This window comes from Calliphora vicina, chromosome 2 (assembly GCF_958450345.1).
Source record: "Calliphora vicina chromosome 2, idCalVici1.1, whole genome shotgun sequence".
In the NCBI taxonomy this organism is placed as follows: domain Eukaryota; kingdom Metazoa; phylum Arthropoda; class Insecta; order Diptera; family Calliphoridae; genus Calliphora; species Calliphora vicina.
Window position 1 is genome coordinate 75,722,920 of NC_088781.1, and position 20,864 is coordinate 75,743,783.

At 31.1% G+C, this 20,864-nt stretch overlaps 2 protein-coding genes across 2 annotated transcripts in view; one reads left to right on the plus strand and one right to left on the minus strand.

Annotated features, from left to right (window-relative positions):
• The window catches only part of LOC135951938 (myotrophin), a 48,642-nt gene extending 29,222 nt beyond the window's left edge, over positions 1-19,420 (plus strand). The window contains exons 2-4 of the mRNA XM_065501695.1: positions 18,913-19,023; positions 19,080-19,163; positions 19,224-19,420. Coding sequence (XP_065357767.1) covers positions 18,913-19,023; positions 19,080-19,163; positions 19,224-19,310 — 282 coding nt within the window. The 3' untranslated portion in view covers positions 19,311-19,420. The remainder of the gene's footprint in view (positions 1-18,912; positions 19,024-19,079; positions 19,164-19,223) is intronic.
• On the minus strand, positions 6,620-8,034 carry LOC135952578 (uncharacterized). Its single transcript, XM_065502593.1, has one exon. It carries the CDS (start codon positions 8,032-8,034, stop codon positions 7,213-7,215), a length of 822 nt encoding a protein of 273 aa, XP_065358665.1. The 3' UTR covers positions 6,620-7,212.
• Positions 19,421-20,864: the final 1,444 nt, after the last annotated feature.

Sequence of the window (20,864 nt, forward strand, 5' to 3'; positions counted from 1 at the left end):
GTAATGGGAAACTTTTCCCATCTCCAGCGTCTCCATAATCAATAACCGGGTATACCATGATATTGGCTTCGAAATTAAATTACAGTAACAAGATCCTTGTCCGAATTATATTAATTTTATATGAAAAAATTGTCACGATGCAAAAACAAGTCTTAACGGTTGAAAATTCAAACGGGACTCGAGGAGCATCTTGTTACTGATTTTATCAATACCAGGTCCTTTTTTGGAGTTTAAATCAACAATAGCCTTGTTGATCTCTTCAAAACGAAGGTATTATACAGTAGGTATTATGTCGATTGACTCGTTTGGGGAAAATACATTCTTTAAATGACTAACAAACAGGTTTCCTTTGTCAGTATCGTTTCACGCCCAACCTCCACTTGAATTACGTAGAGGAGGTCTGCTCATAACACGTCTTTTTAATTTTTTTTTGTAGCTCGCCATAGAGAGTAATTTGAGTACTGAGTGGCATCTAAGTTCTTCAGATATTTATTAATTGAGTCAGTTTTGCGTTTGTGAAGAAGCATACTGAGGCGTTTACGACATTTTCTAAGCTCCGTTTTAAGTTGAGGGATCTGTAGAGTTGCCAATGTCTGCAGAATAGAGTCTATTGTATCGTATTTGTTGGGTTATTTGAGTGGCGTGTTCAACAGCAAGTTTTAAGTGTTGTTCTAAATTTTTGAGAGATATCGATATCTTCTGGTGGTCTTAGCGATATATTTTCTGTACTGTGTGTGCTAATAAATTTTCTATATTTCAACCAATTTATTTTCGTGCTTGATCTTTCAGAGAGATCACTCGGGGATACTATTTCTCGGGGGTTCAATAGAGTAACGAAGGTGGGTGAGTGATCCGATCCGGTCCAGCCGTTCTCAACTGATGCAATTACCAACGAACGACATTTTATTTTTATTTATATAGATAGATTAAAGACCTTCATAAACAAATTTAAACAACATTTTAAAATCAAATTTTGTATTGAAATTTTGCTTTAACCCATTAACCGCCAAAATAAATGCAGCAGCGATAATTAACAAAAAAGTTAATTTTTTTATTCATTGTATACATAATTAATATAAAAGTATGAACAAATTAAAAAAAAAAATAAATGGGAGGAGTGGGATGGGTGTACTCAACTGAGTACAGCCGCGGAATACAGGTGGGAAATTTCAAAATATTTTTGTTTAATGCATAATGTTATAAACATTTCTTGCATTGCCAGCGAACTCTTGCATGACATAAAATACATCTTAATAGTTTTTCCAACTTTTTGGGTTAGTAACCTATACCCTAGGAACAATGAAGAGGAAAGTCGAGCTTTATTTTCGCGTTTTGGCGTAAATGGTACCTTGTAATGAATCGTCGGAATAAAATTTGATCCATGCTATCGCTGCATAGAGTCAACATATTTGTTATATCAAATCAATATCAGTACAACCATACATTTTTTAAGTCGAGTCTAAACACCTTAATGTTGCCTGTCTCATCTCTCGCTAAGTTGTCAGCTATCATGTTCCCATCACCAACTTCTTCTTCATCTGTTAATTGATTGCGAAATCATAGAAAGAATCACTGGCACTATATTCCAATATTGCTTTTACATTTCTGTGAACATTACAGTGTTGTCAAAATTTGTATATGGATTCCGCCACTGTACTCAATTGAGTACAGTTATATTTAAAATAGGATAACTTCGTTAAAGTAAATGATAGACAATTTATTTTTACACATTTTATACAGTCAGCGTCTAAAGAAAGTGTACAACTTGTTTTTACATTTAAAACATTTTATTTACATATTAAAAAACAATTTTTTCTCCAGTTTTAGTATATATAACAAAACATTTAATTGTTCTCTTGCAATATATAAACAAAAAACTAAACTAGTTCAACTGCAACAAAAACAGTAACAACAAAACCAAAAATACTCCATTTTTAACGCGTCAAAAGAAAGGTACAGTTTAGGGAAATTAGAAGAAAAAACATGTTTAGTATTTTATTTGACATCTTTTGGGTTTTAAAACAGTTTCAAGCCTCCTTGGCATTGTTTCTACCAATTTTGATGTCACCTATGTTGGGATTTTGAACCAGTCTTCCTGCAGGATTTCGTGTAGAGAGTCATTGCTGGTAATATTTCATTTTCTGATCTGTCTGTCAAAATGCTCCCACAGATGTTCAATGGGATTAATGTTCGGTGACTGTGGGGGGTGTTTCGGTGTTTGATACAACAACCATTCTTTAACAAGTTAAGAAGTATGCTTCGGATCGTTGTCCTGTTGGAAGATCCAGATTCGGTCTAGATTTAATTTTCTAATGATGGGTTCCATATTTTTTATAAGAATGTTTAGGTAATCGGTTTTGCTCATCAAACTATCAATAAATATGAGTTTTCCCATGCCACTTGCCGCCATACACCCCCACACCATCACCTAACCACCACCATGCTTTACGGTGGATAGTACATTTTTTGGTCGAACTCTTGATTTTTGCTTCTCCAAATTTTACTCCTTTTTTTACTTCGGAAAATCTCAAACTTGCTTTCGTCCGTAAACAGCACATTATTCCAAAACAATTTTCTTGGTTTTTATACCTGTTTGCGAATTCTCGAAGTCGCTCCTTATTTCGTTTGGAAATGTGGGGTTATTCTCTCGGAACTCCACCATATAGAGCATTTGGGTGTAGCGCTCGGCGAACCGTACTGTTACTAACTCTCACTCCATACGAATCTGTTAATTCTTCGCATAATTTTACTGCACTTACTGTGAATACTTTCTTCACTGCTCTCACAATCGATCGTATTTCAAGGTTGTTAAGGCGTTTTGGTGTTCCGGCACGTTGCTGATCTTCTAAAATTCTAAATTTTTTTGTTTGTCTATAATTTTTTTACAGTATTATGTCTTCTTCCTATTATAGAGGAGATTTCACGTGACGATTTGCCTTCATTTTTAAATTTTATGACTTACTTTCTTGTTTCAATTGCAGTTTGTTTTCCCATTTTGGTTTTAAAGTTCTCGCGATCAAACAAGAAAAGCTACTATCTTAAAATCTCATGAGACTAACAGCAAGATCCACAAAAAATTATAATCTAGGCAAAAATAAAGAATAACAATATATTTTTTTATGTAGCTAGAAAAATCTTATTGCAATTCTAAATGTGTACACTTTTTTCTGACGCGTTATAAATGAAGTATTTTTGGTTTTGTTGTTACTGTTTTTGTTGCAGTTGAAATAGTTTAGTTTTTTGTTTATATATTGCAAGAGAACAATTAAATGTTTTGTTAAATATACTAGAACTGGAGAAAAAAAATTTTTTAATATGTAAATAAAATGTTTTAAATGTAAAAACAAGTTGTACACTTTCTTTAGACGCTGACTGTATATAGAAATGTTTTCTTTTAGCAAATAAAATAAAAAATAAATTAGCAACACAGTAAAAGCTAAAAAAAAGGAAAATCTGTTCTTATCTCGCCACACCAATTTTCTATAAGTTTAAGAGTCTATTTTTTGACAGCTGATACGTATAAAGTCAGATTTTTTTTTATTATTTTAGCGGAAACAGGTTCCTTTTAAGCTAAAAACGTGAAAAAATCACAAAAACTATTAAAATTTTAAAAATATCGCTTAATATTTAACTGTACTCAATTGAGTACAGCGGCGCCAAATGGGTTAAAACATTGTTTACATTTAAATTTTTTTATGAATAAGGGTGTAAAGATTTATCTATATCTTTATATATATAATTCTTGTGTACGTGTGTTAGTAACTGAACTCCTCCTTAACGGCTGGGCCGATTTCGATGAAATTTGTTGTGTGTGGTTGAGTGGGTCCCCTAGATGGTTTAGATTCACAATTGACCTATAGGTACAATGGGCATGGTACCTCCCATACAAAGTAAAAATTTATTATTGCATAGCTGGAGTACTATCATAGTGGGAGTCTTCAAACTTTGTGTGAGCTATGGTAGAACATTTGCCGGGACAGCTAGTACATATATAAAAGAGTAACGTGACTGACTGACAGATTCATTCATCATCGCACAGCCCAAACGGCTAAAGCTAGAAATTTTAAATTCGGGAAATGGGTTCCTTTTACAACATGCAGATCCACTAAGAATCTGCATGTCGTTAAGGGGGACAAATGGGGCAAAAACGGGTAAAACCTGTACCTCTATTTCTCCAAAACAAATAAACATAGAAATAATATTTTAAATGCGTCCGCCTTTAATCAAAAAAAGAAGCGACATGTGTCTGATACTTTTTTGAAATTCGAAATTGAAGTGGTCATATGGGGTAAAAATAGTCCCCGTATAACCTTCTGTTAACATGTATATCTCCTACATAAATAATCATAGAAATACTATATTAAATGCATCTGGCTCAGATCAATAAAGACTAGATATCTTTTTGGTACGTTTTTGAAATTCAAATTCCTAAGGCCTAAAAATTTATTCTGTTTTGGTACTGTTTTATCAAAATGTATTTTCTCAACAAAAATTCCATGAACTATTATTTTCAAATAGTACGTATTACTGATAATTAATAGGTACTTTTTTGAAAATTATTTCTTCACGGGGACAAAAAAGGGCCCAGAAAATAGGTAAAAGAGGACATTTATTTTCCAACATTAACAACTTAAAAAATAAAACAGAGAATCCTAAAATAAATATTGTGTACTTTTATTTTTTTTTAAATAATAATTGTTGCGCCGCCATTGAGTTTCGAACCCATGTTGTTCGATTACAAAGCAGGAATCTAAACCCTTTGACTACATGATTTCGTTTATTTTCATATTTAAAAAATAATTTTATTTTCAAAATTGTTTGTTCACCAAAGGTGAATTATATTAATGTTTTCTTTTAAAATTTAGAAAATTGTAATTAGTAATTTTTGTAAACTTTTTAAATTAATGAATTTATAAATATTTATCCTAAGTGTATTAAGGACCTCTAAGATGGATAAAGCTTCTTATAGTTAATGAGTTTGCTTCTGGAAAAGCTATGTGAACCAGATTAGCTAAACAAATAAATATTAAAGCATATCAGTATTATTTTGTAGGTCATTTTTATTCTAAATCATTAAACACAAACATATAAAAAGTGGATTTGAATTAGAGGGATGGACATTCATGTTAATTTTCATTATAATTATTAAACCTAACTAACAACATAGAGTTTGTGCATAGTATATGGGTGAGTCAAGGATCGAAGAAATAGAGACAAACTACAAAACTATGATTAAAACCGAATAAAATACAATACATACAGCAATTTTTTATTGATTACCACTTGGAAGCAGGTTTGTGAGTGTTTTCATTATATTTTTTCTTTTCTCGCTTGAATTTGATAATTCACCTTAGAAGCGCCTTTTTCGAAGTACATTAAAAATGCTATTTTTCTTAAGTGCTTTGATAGAAGCTCAATTTTTTACTGGATTAACACAAAAAGTTTAATTTTCTATTGTTTATATAACTGAAGTGATGTAAGTATGAAAATACATTTTTTTTGAAATGATAATTAAGTGTTAATTTTTTATTCATCTAATCATAAACGAATGAACGATAGAACACAAGTTAGATAAAGTTAAAGTTAGATCGTTTAAACTAAAAGTTAGATCGTTTCACTGTTCGATAAGAATCAGGAAATAAGTACAGGGTGTCCGCCGGGAAGGTATACTACTTTGTTTTGCCGCCATTTTGGTTGTTGTTGTTGTAGCAGCATGAACAATTTACAATAATCAATCTGGATGTTCTGGTGGTTCTGCATGTTGTTCAAGTCCAAGAAATTGAGCTACTTCAACAGGATGAGTCCATAAATCCATTGGACTGAGTGAAGTAGGGTTGGCTGAACAGTTAAATATGTGGAGGGTGTCATGAGGACCCTGACCACATGCTGGGTATAAGTTAAGGACGGCACGGTCTATACGGGACCAAAAGGCATTAAGCCTGTTGCTCCATCCTGATCTAAGTTGTGCCAGAACGACTCTTGTTCTACGCGGCAGAATCTTCTCGGCGTCTGCTATCGGTGGTGGGCGATCTCCAAGTACGACATTCATACGGTATCCTGCTACCGCGGAATTGATGGCGTCTCTGTGAATGTCGTTCAAAGCTGTCATATACGAGCGGCGATCAAATGGATCCTGCATATACCTCTGTATGTTCTCCTCGTATTTCCGAAGGTCCTGTCTGACATGCCTCGGGGGAGACTCCAACTGTGTGATGTTGAAGTTTGGATGACTCCTCCGATGACATCCCAGAAGGAACTGTTGCGTCAACATGACGTTGTGTTCCTTGACCGGTACAACCTTGGTTTCCTCGTGAAGGTGGTGTTCGGAGGTTATTTGAAGGCAGCCTATGACGGTCCTTAAGGCTGCGTTTTGACAGCTTTGAATATTTCTCCACTGGGTATCTCTCAACGAAGGCGACCACACTGGAGCAGCATAGTTGACCACTGACCGGCCAATCGTCTTGTAGGTAGCAAGCAAGGTTTCTTTGTCCGTACCCCAAGTACTGCCGGCTAGTGCTTTGAGGACCTTGTTCCTATTTCGCAGTTTATGCGTGATTGCAGTGGCGTGTGCTGAGGAGGTAAAAATGCTATCAAAAGTGACACCCAAGATTTTCGGGTGGTTCACTGTCGGAATTTGTACGCCGTCGACCATGATGCCTAAATTCAGTTTTACCTCCTTCGTCCAGGTGGTGAAGAGTGAGCGGCTGCTGCTGTGATGGTTTCGCGAAACTTCCTCTCTGCTTTGTGTACGTTGGAGGGAATTGGTAGACCATTGAAGATGCGGTCGGTAAATTCTCTGAAGCCGTGCCAGTCTGCTTTCTTTTGGTTGATGTAAGTTCGGCATTCAGAGACGATGAAATCGTTGGGTCTATCCAGACAAACGATTATGGGTAAATGGTCTGATCCTAGAGAAATAACTGCACACCAGGTTGTGCAGTTAATCAGACCAGGACTCGCTATGGTGATGCCTGGCGAACTTGCGCAATTACCCATAATCCGTGTGGGGGCATCATCATTTAGTGTGCAGAAGGTGGATTCGTCAATCTGTTCCGCCAGTGACGCTCCTCTCTGGTCTTCCCCAAGACTTGAGTGCCAGAGCTGATGGTGAGCGTTAAAATCCCCTAGGACCAAACGAGTATCACCATCTAGTAAGGTCCTAATGTCGGGATGGTAGCCTGTTGGACAACTGGCTACTGGCGGAATATAGACATTCTAGAGCTCCAACTCTGTATCTCCCGATCTGACCGCAATACCCTGAACTTCAAGATATTGGTCTCTAGAATTCAGATCGAGAGAAAGAGCCCTATACTGCACGGTGTTGTGTATAATAAATGCGATGCCTACACCGTTGCCTCTGGTGCGGTCTTTTCGGAGAACGTTGTATCCCTTGCAACTTTGCAGACTGGAATTACTCGTAAGTTTTGTCTCCTGGACCGCAGCGACCACGATGTTGTGTTGGCGCATAAATCGGGTTATCTCAGATATTTTCCCTTGGAGGCCATTGCAGTTGAACTGCAATATGGATATCACCCCAGGTCTACGGACTGCAATCGATGGTGTGAGCGGCGATGGTTGTTGCTGCTGCTGTTGTTGTATTTGCTGCTGTTGTTGTGATTGCGGTGGGGAGGGTGGAGGTGTGGCGTAGGATGACGACGATGATGCCGAAGACGCCGATGAACTACGTCGCTGGCAGCATGGGGCAACGTAATTCTCCGACCACTCCCTTTCATGATTTAGTCCGGAACAATTCTTAAGGTGACACCAGCCCAAACAAGAGTTGCACCTTAATTGTGTTGACATGTGGTGCAGTCGGTTCTGGCAAACCGTGCAGAACCATGGTCCGGGATTTACTTCAATTCCGGCACGGACCAGTAGGATGCGGAGCAGCAATGCCGGAAGGTGGAGCTCCGTGATCAAAAATTGTATAGTTGTTGTTGCTGGGTTGACAGCCCTTGGCCGAGTGAACTTGTTTGCATAAACCCTGCTTATCTTATATCCCCACAAAAAGAAGTCCAGAGCACGTAACTTTCTCATCGTTACAGTAATCGATGATTGATTTTGATAAAATGTTTTAACGATTAAAACACGTTGTTTAATCGAATATTTTTCACGACTGCCAAATATGAACTGTCAATACTAATGTTTACCAAAATGGCGGCAAAACAAAATAGTATATCTTCCCGGCGGACACCCTGTACATTCTCATTGGGTACATTTTCTTTCTTTTGGCTGTACTTTGTCAGCCTGTAAAGCCGAAAAGTCAATATTAAAACTATAAATTTTACGATTATCTTAAATTTCATACCATAAAACTAATTTCAAACAGTATTTGTTTTAAATTTTATTATTATTTACTTTTATTGAAAATTGGTTTCAATTATTTAAATTGAAAGTTTTTTTAAATATTTCTTATGAGAGCCTAAAACCTAGGTCTGTTGTCAAAAATCTTATGTGAATAGGCTTTAATTTATTGATACACAGTACTACATAATTTAACACAGCTCCGCTTTCCGAAATGTAAATCATACATTTCGTTCTTTAGAATCTAAGTTTGTTCATTAGAGTGCCACTAATTACGGTTTATTTTTGATTTTTGGAGCTTAAAAGGTATATATGTATTTAAATAAAGCTAAGATGTTGGAAATTTAATTTTGCCAATTATTATTTAAAAAAAAATCACATCACTTTGTTAATATTACCATAAAAATTCATGAAAAACAAGAACAATTTATACAAACAAATTTATCAAAGTGAGATTTTATTTTAAGAATTTTACGTGTCTCCTCTTAGTTTCGAACCTGGTCTGTTTGGATACCATGCAGGCTAAACCCTTCGACTATAGCAGAATGTTTGTTTTCCTGTTTTTCAACAATTCACCATTAGTTGAATTCCATTATTGGTGAAAATAGTTTGCTATTGAAATAAAAACTAAAAAACACATTTTTAAAATTTCGTATTGGAATTTAATAAAATAAATTCAAATAAACTTATTTTTTGCAGAAATTATGGAATAAAAAGCAGAAAAATCTATTTATAAAACCTTTCCAGGTCAAATATACATAATTCAAATAATTTGAGAATTGTATGAATTTTTAAATTTAATTGTAATAAAATTTTGTTATAATTTTTAAGGTCGCATTTTTACTACTCTGTGTGTTTGAGGAGTGTGGTGAAAGTGGTTTGAAAACCAATACATATAAATAAAATGATACCAATACATTCTTATAGTTAGGTTTTTTTTTGACAACCGACTTAGGTTTTTTTTGACAGCGATTCACTTCTTGTTATTATTCTTTGATCATATCGAAGTAAATGTGATTACATACGTTTTTATATGTACCCACAAATGAGTATATAATTGTATTTTTTTGATCTTACTTATTGATTTACCTGATTTATGAACTTAGTAACATACAAATTTATAGGTATTTCAAAAATGTTCCAAAATAGACTAAGTTCTTTCTTCTGATTACATTTCCTCTTCTTTATTTACATTATACATATCTACTTAAGTTTAGTATGGTTATAGCTAAAAGGAACTTAATCACCCCTATCGGCAATAACATGTGAAATTTTGTTCCCATGAAATATCCATTTCACTCGAAGGGAAAATTGCTATCGTGAAATTCCCCATGAACTTTTCATTCACAGTAGTTGATTTTGTTCGAAACAGCTGTTTATTGTTTACAAAATTCCATCTAAAAATCCCAAAACATGGGGAATTTTTTCACGTGAACAAAGTTGATGAACGAAAAAAGGAAATGGGAACATATTTCATGTGAAATATTGATTCGCGATAGGGGTGAATATTTTTTATCTGAGACTGATTTATTGTATTAATAAACTTATCAGAATTTTTTTTTTTTTTTTAAAAAAAAAAAAGGTTTTATTAATTTATTAACAAAATGTTTACGTTTACAAATTATTAGCCTCAGCGTCTTATGACATTATTGAGGCGAGTTGGCATAATAATTATATAATAAATTAAATAATATTGTATTCATATTTAAAGAAAAAAAAGTATTGTTTAATTAAGCAAAATAAAATGTAAAATATATTACATTAAGAGCATTTCCAAATTATTTAACAAAAATATTTTTAGATTATGTTTAAATGTTGAAATTAAGTTAATGTCTTTTAAACTTTGCGGTAAATTATTATATTCCACACAACCAATATATTCAATTCTTTGCTTAGTTGTTTCAAGTCTGCATCTCGCAATTCTTAAATTTGAACTGTTTCTGGTTCTAAAAGCTGTTTGATTAAGCGTGAATGTTATAGTGTTATGACCAATATTGTGCAATGATTTAAAAACAAAAATAAGTAGTTGCTTTTTGTATATCCCTCTTATAGGTAATATATTTTTGGTAACTTCCTGGTATAAATTTAATGTAGGATATCTAAGAGGTAGATTAAAAACAGTTTTGAGTGCCTTATTTTGAGTTCTTTGGAGAGATTGTAGTTCCATACTATTTTTACATGCATATACTGACACCAAATAATTCAAATGGCTTTGAATTAATGCTTCATATATAACAAGTTTAGTTTTTTCATTAAATTTGTATTTAAATTTGAACAATATTCCAATTACTGGAGATATTCTGGATTTAATTTCATGAATATGTAAATTCCACGACAAATTGCTTTGCAAGGTCACACCCAAATATTTTATTGCGTAACTTTCAAAAATTTCTTGTCCGTTTACAAAAACACTGAAATTGTCGTCATTATTGTTTAAATGTGGCTTAAATCTTACGACCTTGGTTTTTGATGAATTAAGGATTAATTTGTTCAATCTTATATATTCCAATATTAAGGCAGCATCTCTTTCCATATACACTTTTAATACGGTCTCATGTTTGTAAGGGTAGAATAGAGATATATCATCAGCATACATATAAACTTTTCCAGAAAGTCCAAGGTTGTTAATATCATTTATATAAATTGAAAGTGGGCCCAATACACTGCCTTGCGGTACACCGTGCTCAACAATTCCCAAAAAACTCTTGCTGTTGTTCAATTCAACATATTGCTTTCGATTCTTCAAATAATTTTTAAATAGATTTAGTTCGTGGCCTCTAATTCCGTAGTATTGAAGCTTTTGAAACATGATATCATGATCTACAAGGTCAAATGCTTTTGAAAGATCGTAGAAGATACCAGCAACACCATTGTATCCCTCATCCAAACCACGAGATATAAAATTCACGACGTTAACTACAGCATTTTCAGTACCACTACCCTTTCTAAAACCATATTGGCAATCATGAAGTAGATTGTTATTTTCCAGAAAAGTAGAAAGTTGTTGATGAATTAGTTTCTCAAAAATTTTATCAATTATAGGTAATAGCGCAATAGGTCTATACATATCTTCTTTGTTGGGATTTAGAATTTTTGATATTGGGACAATTTTTGATATTTTCAAAATATTTGGATATTCTGATGTCAATATTACATTATTAAATATATTTACTAAATATGGCGTAATTTCATGATTTAATTTAATAAATAAACTTGGCGATAAGCTATCATGACCAGGAGACTTATTATTGGAGAGATTAAGTATAATTTGCGAAATTTCATCAATCGTTGTGTGTCTAAAATTTAAAATATTATTGCAGTATCTTAGAGTTCGGAGTCCATTACACGAATCAGTAGGAGAGTAATAAATTTGTTCCTTTAAGGTTTTAGGAATTTGTAAAAAGTATTTATTCAGACGATCACATTTTACCGCATCATCTGTAATTAATTCACCATTTGAATTTTGTAAATTTATCTGCTTTTTAACTTTTCTTCCCAGACTTTCGTTCAAAAATCTCCAACACTTTTTAGGATCTTGCTGAATGTTGTGTAAATTATCATGGTAATAATGATTCATTGATTCTTTATAGGCAACTTTAATAACTTTACTTATTCTTTTTAGCCTGTTTTGTACATCGGTATTGTTAGGATTTCTTCTTCTTTGTTTTAGGATTCTTCTCTTAAGTATAATTAAATTCTGTAAGCTCTCATTTATCCAAGGTGCTATTTCTTCTTTTAGTGATTTTTTTCTTGTTATAACTGACGTAGAATTTAAATTTGCATTTGACAGGCATTTGATCAAATTGGATGTATCAAGTGACGGATTACCAATAAGACGTTTCGAATTATCATTTAAAAAATATTCTTTAAATTTGTTGTAGTCACAATTCTTTTGCACACATTCAACATAATTACAATTTTGCATTTTCTTTTTAATTTTACAAGATATCATGTTGTGATCAGATAACGCACATTGGATTGTATCAATGTATAGTGTATTGGAAAGATTTGTAAATACGTTGTCAATTGATGTAAAAGATATCGGACGTGTAATTAATGAATGACAATTTCTGAAATCATAACTTTCAAGCAGGTTGAGCAAGGTATTTGATGCATTATTTAAGAAGTCAATATTAGAATCTCCAACAAAAATACAATAGACCGATAAAAAGATATTATTTTTACAGGTTTTCCATTAACTTTAAAGTTTTCTAGTGTTAAAACAATTATGTCACAAAAACATTTATTTTCACACAATTGTACACTATATTGTAAATTATTTCGAACATATACAGATGTTCCACCAAACCCATCCTCTCTGCAACAGTGAACATAATTATATCCAGGAATATTATAGATTGGTGTTAACGTTGAATGAAACCATGTCTCCTGAATTGCAATTACATTTGGCAGTTGTGGAAAATTCGCAATTAATGTTTTAAATTGGTTAAATTTTTCTATTGACGAAATGCTTCTAACGTTTACAGATATAATATTTAAATATGAGCAATTTATGTTTTTTAAATATTCCATAAAATTTTCAAATTGGGAAAAATATTGATTATTTATCATTTATAAATAAAAAGATTTATTAAAAAATACAAAGAATCAGACAAAATATATAAAAGAAAAATGGTTTGAATACTTGAATTTAAACTGGAGACAAAAATTCCGCACCGTTACCATCATCAGCATCAGAATCATCTACAACAACAGTTGCTCGATTGCCTGACCTACGATTGGTTTTCAAAGTAGCAGCATCTGCCAATAATTGATCCACATCATCTTCACTTCTGATTAGCTTAGGTTTTGATATGTCACTTTTCCTTACAAATACTCTGGCTCCACTCGTATAAACTGAATTATATCCAATTGATTTTAAGGTTTTTGCATAATTGAATAGACTTAAAGTTTCTTTGCTTAGGTAGTCGTTTACAAAAATCGTTTTAGTATCTTCATTCTCCTTAAGTTTAGCTTTGGACATCATAATTTTATCTTTAGATTTTTTATTGCTGAACTTTACTACCATTGTTTTCTTTCCAGTGGCCCTTTCTACTTTGTTTTTAAAAAAATAGGCATCATCAATATTTTCTTCATTTATGTCTATACCAGCTTTTCTTGAAAATTCCAAGAGTGTTTCTGTAGCAGTTGAGTCTTTTTCTGCAAATACACCTCTAATAATACAGTCATTTTTGACACGTTGATCATTTAAAATCTTAACAGACGTTTTTAATACATTAATTTCATTTTTTAAAATACGATTTTCTTTTTGCACCACTTCCAATTTTTTATTGTTCTCGGCAACACCTTTTAACAATTCATCATATTGTTTAGACATAAACTCGATTGCTTCTGTTATTGAAGTCAGCTGGTCGAGTTTTTTAAGGTTTGTTTTTAATTCTGTTGTTATTGCTACTTCACTGCTATCAACACACAGATGACACACATACTCCTCACTCTCATTATCAAGTAGATATTGAAATTGACGTTTATCCAATTTTGTGCATATAGAGCAATGATGTTCATTTCATTGTGCTTTCGCGCTGAGTAACAACACACATATTCTTATTCTCTTTAAAGAGCATAACAAATGTCTAATTTTTTTAAGAAATTCATTAAGCATTGTTGTTGGTTGGTTTTTGGACGAAGCATAGCAAACACACGCGTTTCAATTACAATTGAACACAAAACAACAAAGTCAGAAATAAATAAAAAATTTGAGAGAATTTCGGACGTATAATGTATATTCTTTTATTTCCTTAAAATTTAAATTACATTCATTTAATAAATTGGTTATATCTGGCAAAAATTCTAAATCTAAACATTCTTTATTTTGTTCTTATTTTAAGTGTTTGACATTATGTTTGCTGGGTAGCTCTCTCACCAATACATCTTCATTTTTATTTTTGAACATCACTGATATAGAGTGAAATATTTTAGAGCATTTATCACATTGTATGTTTTCTTCTGTATTTTCTATTATTTGCACTGGCCACAAATAATTTTTTCATTAACAATACTGCGACGATTTTTTGGTGCCATATTTCATAGGGTTGATGTTGATTTGTGTTTGTTTAAAACAACGTATATATATTTTTTTGTAAAAAATCAGTTTTTATTATATTATTTTGTAAATTTAAAATCACTTGTAAGAGCTCAATAATTTTTGATGTTTTTAACACAGGGTTGCCAACTCGTCAAAATGTGCACATCTATATTCCAGAGTATGATTAGGGATCTACTTATGGTACCTTTTGTTTTTTCTTAATTAGCCAACCTGAAAACATTAAATATATCTGAAAGAAGTTGGAATTTACAAGAAACTACTTATTTAACCTTCGCTTTACCAATACCTACCCGGGCTACCACATCGATTTTATTGGTTTAATATTGTTTTTAATTTTGTTTCGATTTAAATGAAATTTGTACTCACTGAACAAATTCTAGAGTTCTATAGAATTTAATAGAACCATTTTAAACTTTTTATAAGGTTTTTTAATTTTTTTAAAATTTCGTTCGTCGCATATATTTATAGAAGTGTAGTGTCACCCGGGTGGGTATTGGTAAACCATGTACATAAAAAACCTTTGGTAAAGCGAAGGTTAAACTTTTTCGTTGATAGAACTTTTAAATTCTTCAAATCATTGTACATAAGAATGAATTAGAAAAAGGGCTTACATTGCCCTAAACCCATAAAAACCAAAATTTTTTAAAATATGTCCACTAATGGAAGTGAAACAAGAATGGCTATATTTCTAAATTTTCAGAACATTTGAGGAGCCGCAGAACAAAAGGTACTTTTTTGAAAATTTAAAAATTTTGGGAAATTGATTTTTTCTAGAAGATTTCAACCCAAATATAAAAATACCAAAAAATAATTTGTAAAAAAATTCGGAAAAGTTCTGCGGTACTTATATTATTTTTTGTCATAACAAGCTAATTCCCAAAACCGTGCATTAACAAATTAAACATTAATTTTCTCACTTGCGTTATAGTTTGGTAGATTAGCTTCGCTAACGAAGTAGCGGGTTAATAGCTAGTAGGAATATAAAAATAACAAGATAAACTGCCTTATTCATAAAAAATATTTTATGTTTATTAATGCGACATGGCCACGCAATGCTTTTGGGGTGATGATTTATATTCGGGCCTTTTCGGAAATGCATCACTGCGCTGCATTTGATGCACATCTGTGATTAGTTTGCGATGCTCATGCAAATCAGCTGATGCTGATGCGCAGACAATGCATCAGCCATTTTTGTGATGCTTGTTTGATGGGTTTTTGCGCATCATATGTTTCACTGTTGCTTTTTAGAACACATGACATTTGCAGTGTTGGCAACTTTTGCATTTTAGAATGTACTGCGCATCAGATGCAGCGCAGTGATGCATTTCCGAAAAGGCCCTTCTTTTGTAGTACTTAGATTAAATTTAAACCCTATTGTAAATACATACCCCAATATTCATAAAAAAATCGATTCTTAGGTTTAAAATACAATCTAGTTAAACCTCATTTTTAATTCTGCGATGTTGAAAAAACTGTTTTAGGGCAGGTCGTTGTACTTTAGTACCCCTAGCTCACACATTTTTATACCGATTTAGGCAAAGAACTAGGTTGGCGATAGGCAAAGAACTAGGTTTTGATAAAATGTATGGATATAATGTATATTCCAAAAAATTGTGTTATTTTTTTTTTTTATAAAAATATCGATTTATTTTTTATTTTTTTCGTAATTTTTCAAATTCAACAATAGTTATTTTAATTTTTTCTATTGAAATCTATTTCTTTTTGCTAAAATTGGTTTATACTTGCAAAAGTTATTAAACTTTTTCGAAAAAAGTTCAAAAAAATTTACTTTGTAAATTCAAAATATTACAAATATTTTTTTTGTATAGTTTTTTGTTTTTATTTTATTCATATGCGCTGGGGGAGTAAATACTAAAAAAGGTGTTCATGAATAGTTGAATAACTTTTACAATTTGCATCCGATTTGAATAATTAAAACCATGTTTTGTTAAGAATTAAATTTGCTTTATTCATTGGTATAAGCTTTCATATCAAAACCTGAAACTCACGCTGGGTCCTTTTCCAAGTTTTGTTTCCATCGTAGCACCGTGTAATAAACGTGCTTGAGAAAAGATATTGTTTTTATAAAGTAAAAAGTGCATGATAACTTATCTATTTAATATGTAAAAAATAGAAAAATGGTGAAAAATTTAAGTAGAACGGCTAAAATAAACGGTCATTCGATCTAACATACATCGGAATCGTGTTGCAATGTGGGCAATGTATTATTTATTTTCATTCACATTTTGAGGTTTTTAAAAAATACGAATTTTCTATGAGGAAACATTTAATTTTAATTCCGAAGTGAGTATATTAGATTGTATGGACCTTCTTCCACGATGTTTACACATGCCGTTACATTATAACAATAAATGCCAATCTAACTAGCCTGTAAACCTGTAGTTCACTGTCGGAGGAGTATCAACGAAATCATATATTGGAACTTATGACCTCATTTTTTATCATCAAACTTTTGCGTTTGGAACGAAAAAATAAAAGTTTGGTATTTTATAAAACGAAACGATATTTGCGTTTCGAGTCAATATTTTTCTGCCAAAGAAATTAAATTATTTTTATTTATTTTCCAACAAATTAAATTTATTTAAACAATTTTGAAATGTTTGATTGTTTTTTACATTTATTTGGAAAACAAACTTCTTTGTAATATTTTTTATGTATGAACAAAAATTTAAAAATCAATGAAAAATTAATACATTTTTCATTGATTTTTTTTGATTTCATTTTGATTGAAACGAAAAAAAAAACGTTTCGTTACGTCTTACAAAATTAGGGCATTATTCGTCTATTATTTCAAATTTGTAAACATTTATCTTTAAAATTCGTTTATTTAAAACAACATTTAATATATCGTCAGTATATTATTGGTTTGACCCACCGACCATTTTTTAAAAAAAATTAGTTAAGAGTGGATTGTATATAATTTGGATTGTATATATTTTATTACAAAATAAAATTAAGTATGTATAACCTTACAGCTACTATTATTATACCAAATGTACCAATATTTATTTATTCACCCTTATCGTCATATATTAAAAAACCGACGAATTAAATATTCAATTTACATGAATTTAGAGATAAAGAGTTTCGGAAAGCAACGTTGATAAAACCAGCGTCAAAAAATGTTTTAAACTCCAAAAGATATTTTTGCACATAAATTAAAAGTTTTGGCACCGTCATGACTAAAGTTGAAATTTATATAAAAATTAGGTCTACTTCGGAAGCCTCTGGACCACGTAATAATACGAATTTTGATATTATTTTGCTTTTATAATATTTCCCGAAATGTTGTCTTTCAGAAAAATATAAATACAATATTTATCTTTTTCTTATTTTCTATACAATTTAAAATTAATGTAAGTAATTTTCGAAAATAAATGGCGAAAAAACGACTTTTTTATTTTTTTTTTTAAGTTTGAATGCACATAACTTTTGACTCAGTAGATGTTTTTAAACAATTCTTTCATACTATTATTAATACATGTCTTGTTAATTCAAAAATTTCAAGAAAATCAAGAGATTTTCTTGAAATTTTTTTTAGCAAAAAACCAGACCAAGTTAGGTAAATAAAATAAAATTTTACTTTTCAAATGCGAATAACTCGTAAACTATAAGAGATAATATATGTCTAAGGCAATGTTTTTTGTAAATTTCGTCTAGTAGATTCCCTATTGATCTTTCAAATCGGATCGCAAACAGTTTTTAATTTTTGATGTACCCGAGGTACTTAAACTTATCAACACCTACTCTTTAGCCACGGGAAATTTTATTAAAATCGGACAATTCGTTTAGAAGTTACAGATTTATTTCCACTTTTTTTTCAGATCCCCCACTGTGTGTCAGCTGTTTCCAGCGATAAAAAATATATTAAAGAATTACTTATATTTTTTACCAAATATAAATAAAACAACAAAGGTTGCTTTGTATCTTATATTCTCTTAAAAATGTTATATTAATACTTTAGAAAAGTTTTTTAGTTTTTTATAAAAACAGCAAGACTGATTTTATATTTTTTATTTTTAATTTTAATAAATATTTATTTGTAAATATTTTATACTATTTGGCCACGAAGGCTTCTTTGTATTGAAATTAAAAAATAAATATAAATACAAAATTTTATTAATAAAGATTTTTGTTCCATATTCAAGGGGATTTCCACAGAAAAATACTTAATACAAAGAAAAACACAAAAAAAGTATCTGTATGTATTGATATAGAGTCTATATCCATACATATTATACATATCAATTTTACATAACGGTGTGTAAATCTATAATTTTGTTCAAAACATATGTATGTCGAAATCAAGTGTTTGGCGTATGAGTCAAACCAATAATATACTGACGTTATGTAGGTATTTTAAGCTAAAATGCGTTTATGAATACAATTTTAATGAATTTTGCTTAAAAATGCTATTTATAATTTTTATGAATATGACTAATAATATATTTATAATATCCAATCTTCTATATGTTTCCTAAATGAATTAATATATTAAAAATATGTGTTTGATATATTTATAGTCTATAGACATCAATTCGGAATTAAACGGGAGGTATCCTTTGCACTACGCTGCTGATTACGGTCAATACGATGTGCTAGATTTCCTTATAGGCATGGGTGCAAAAGTCAATGTAACTATTACTATTTTTTTTTAAATGTTAAACCCGTTGAATCTAAATTATTGCAGGTGACAGACAAGCATGAAATTACACCGCTATTAGCTGCGATTTGGGAGGGACATACAAAATGTGTTCAGTTGCTTATAGAAAAGGTATATTGCTGCTACTAAAATATAAGCATTATTTTGAAATTACTTCTTATTTTATTTTAGGGTGCAGATAAAGGAGGTAAAACTCCAGATGGAAGCAAATATTTAGACGTAGCTGAAAAGGAAGAAATTCGAAAGCTTTTATTATAACTTAATCGGATTTTGTGTCATTATGCTTTTAGCTATTATTTTTTGATTTATTTATAATCCACATATGTGTATTATGAAGCATAATAAATATACCTTAGGGATTGCATTTACGGTCATTCTCACAATGTACGATTAAAAGTTAACGTGAACTTTAACCGCAAGTTAGGCTAATTTGAATTTCACAATGTACGATTAATTCTTAATTGACACTATTTAACAACAAAGTTGCTGTTAAATATAACCGAACAAATTTCGCCGGTTAGCATCTTAATTGTAAGAAATATAATAAAAGAACATGGAAAAACATTTATATTTTTGTAATATTTATAATTTTTAAAAGTGTAAAGCGAAGAAAAGTAAATTTTGCACGGGGTGATCCATATACCACCCGGATATTGCACTTACAAACCAAACAACAAATGTGCACTTTTGCTTGTTGGTTTTCAGTAATTGTTGTTCAGTTTGTTCTGTAAATTTTACAGTTAGGTACCTTAATATTTTTGAGTTTTATACGTTTTTTTTTATTATACCACTAAGAAAACACAAATTATTATTTTTTATGCCGTCTTTTAGAAAATTTTTTATATTTCAATCTTTCATTACACTATTTTTCGTAAACAAATGTATGCATTATTGCCATACTTTCTACTGAATGCTTTGGTTAAGTAATCAAATGATGGTGAAACGTAAATCGGTAACCGTTGGTTAAATGGTCCCCGTTAAACAAACCGACAGTTAGTTAATTTTCCGGTTAAAATGAAATAATCGTACATTGTGAAAATGGCCGTTAATCGGAATATTTTGTAGTCGCGATTACGATTATGGAATGTACCGTTAATCGTGATTATCGATTAATCGCAGTTACATTTTTCACATTTTTATTTAACAAAATAAAGAAATATAATTTATTATAGAAACAAAAATAATACATATGTTGTTAAAATCTATTCAAAAATAGAAATTAATTATGAATCATTTAGAGCTAGTTTCTGGGATAAAGATAATCTACATTCTTCGTTTAAACCTAAATTAAACAAAAAATTGTGTTTCTCACTTATTTTTTATTTACTATCAGCCCAATTATGAATACAAAATTCCGCGGGAGTTTGTTCCCCGGGAGTTTTTTTCCCATTGAATTTGAATAGGAAAAATGAGAAAAGGGGAAAAACTCCCGGGGAATTTTTATTCATAATTGGGCTGTATATAATCTCGGATTAAATGAGCATCATTGGTGAGTTAAACCTAAGTATAAAATGCCAAAGCACAAACAGATGAAAAATAAAATAAACAATTCAGCACAGCAGCTCTTAGTTTTGATTTGCTTTATTAACATCAATATAATTTTTAATATACATTTTATATACTTTAATGTCACTTTTTCTTTTACAAAGTTAAAATTTACAAAAAAAGTTATGTACGCGGTTGCTTTTTCTTATAAAATTTTAAGTATTGCCGTATTTATATGAAAAATTTTGAGAAATGCACAATGCATACAAAATTAATCTATTAGTGAGAAACACAATCATTGGTTAATTCCGGCGAAATATGTTTCAG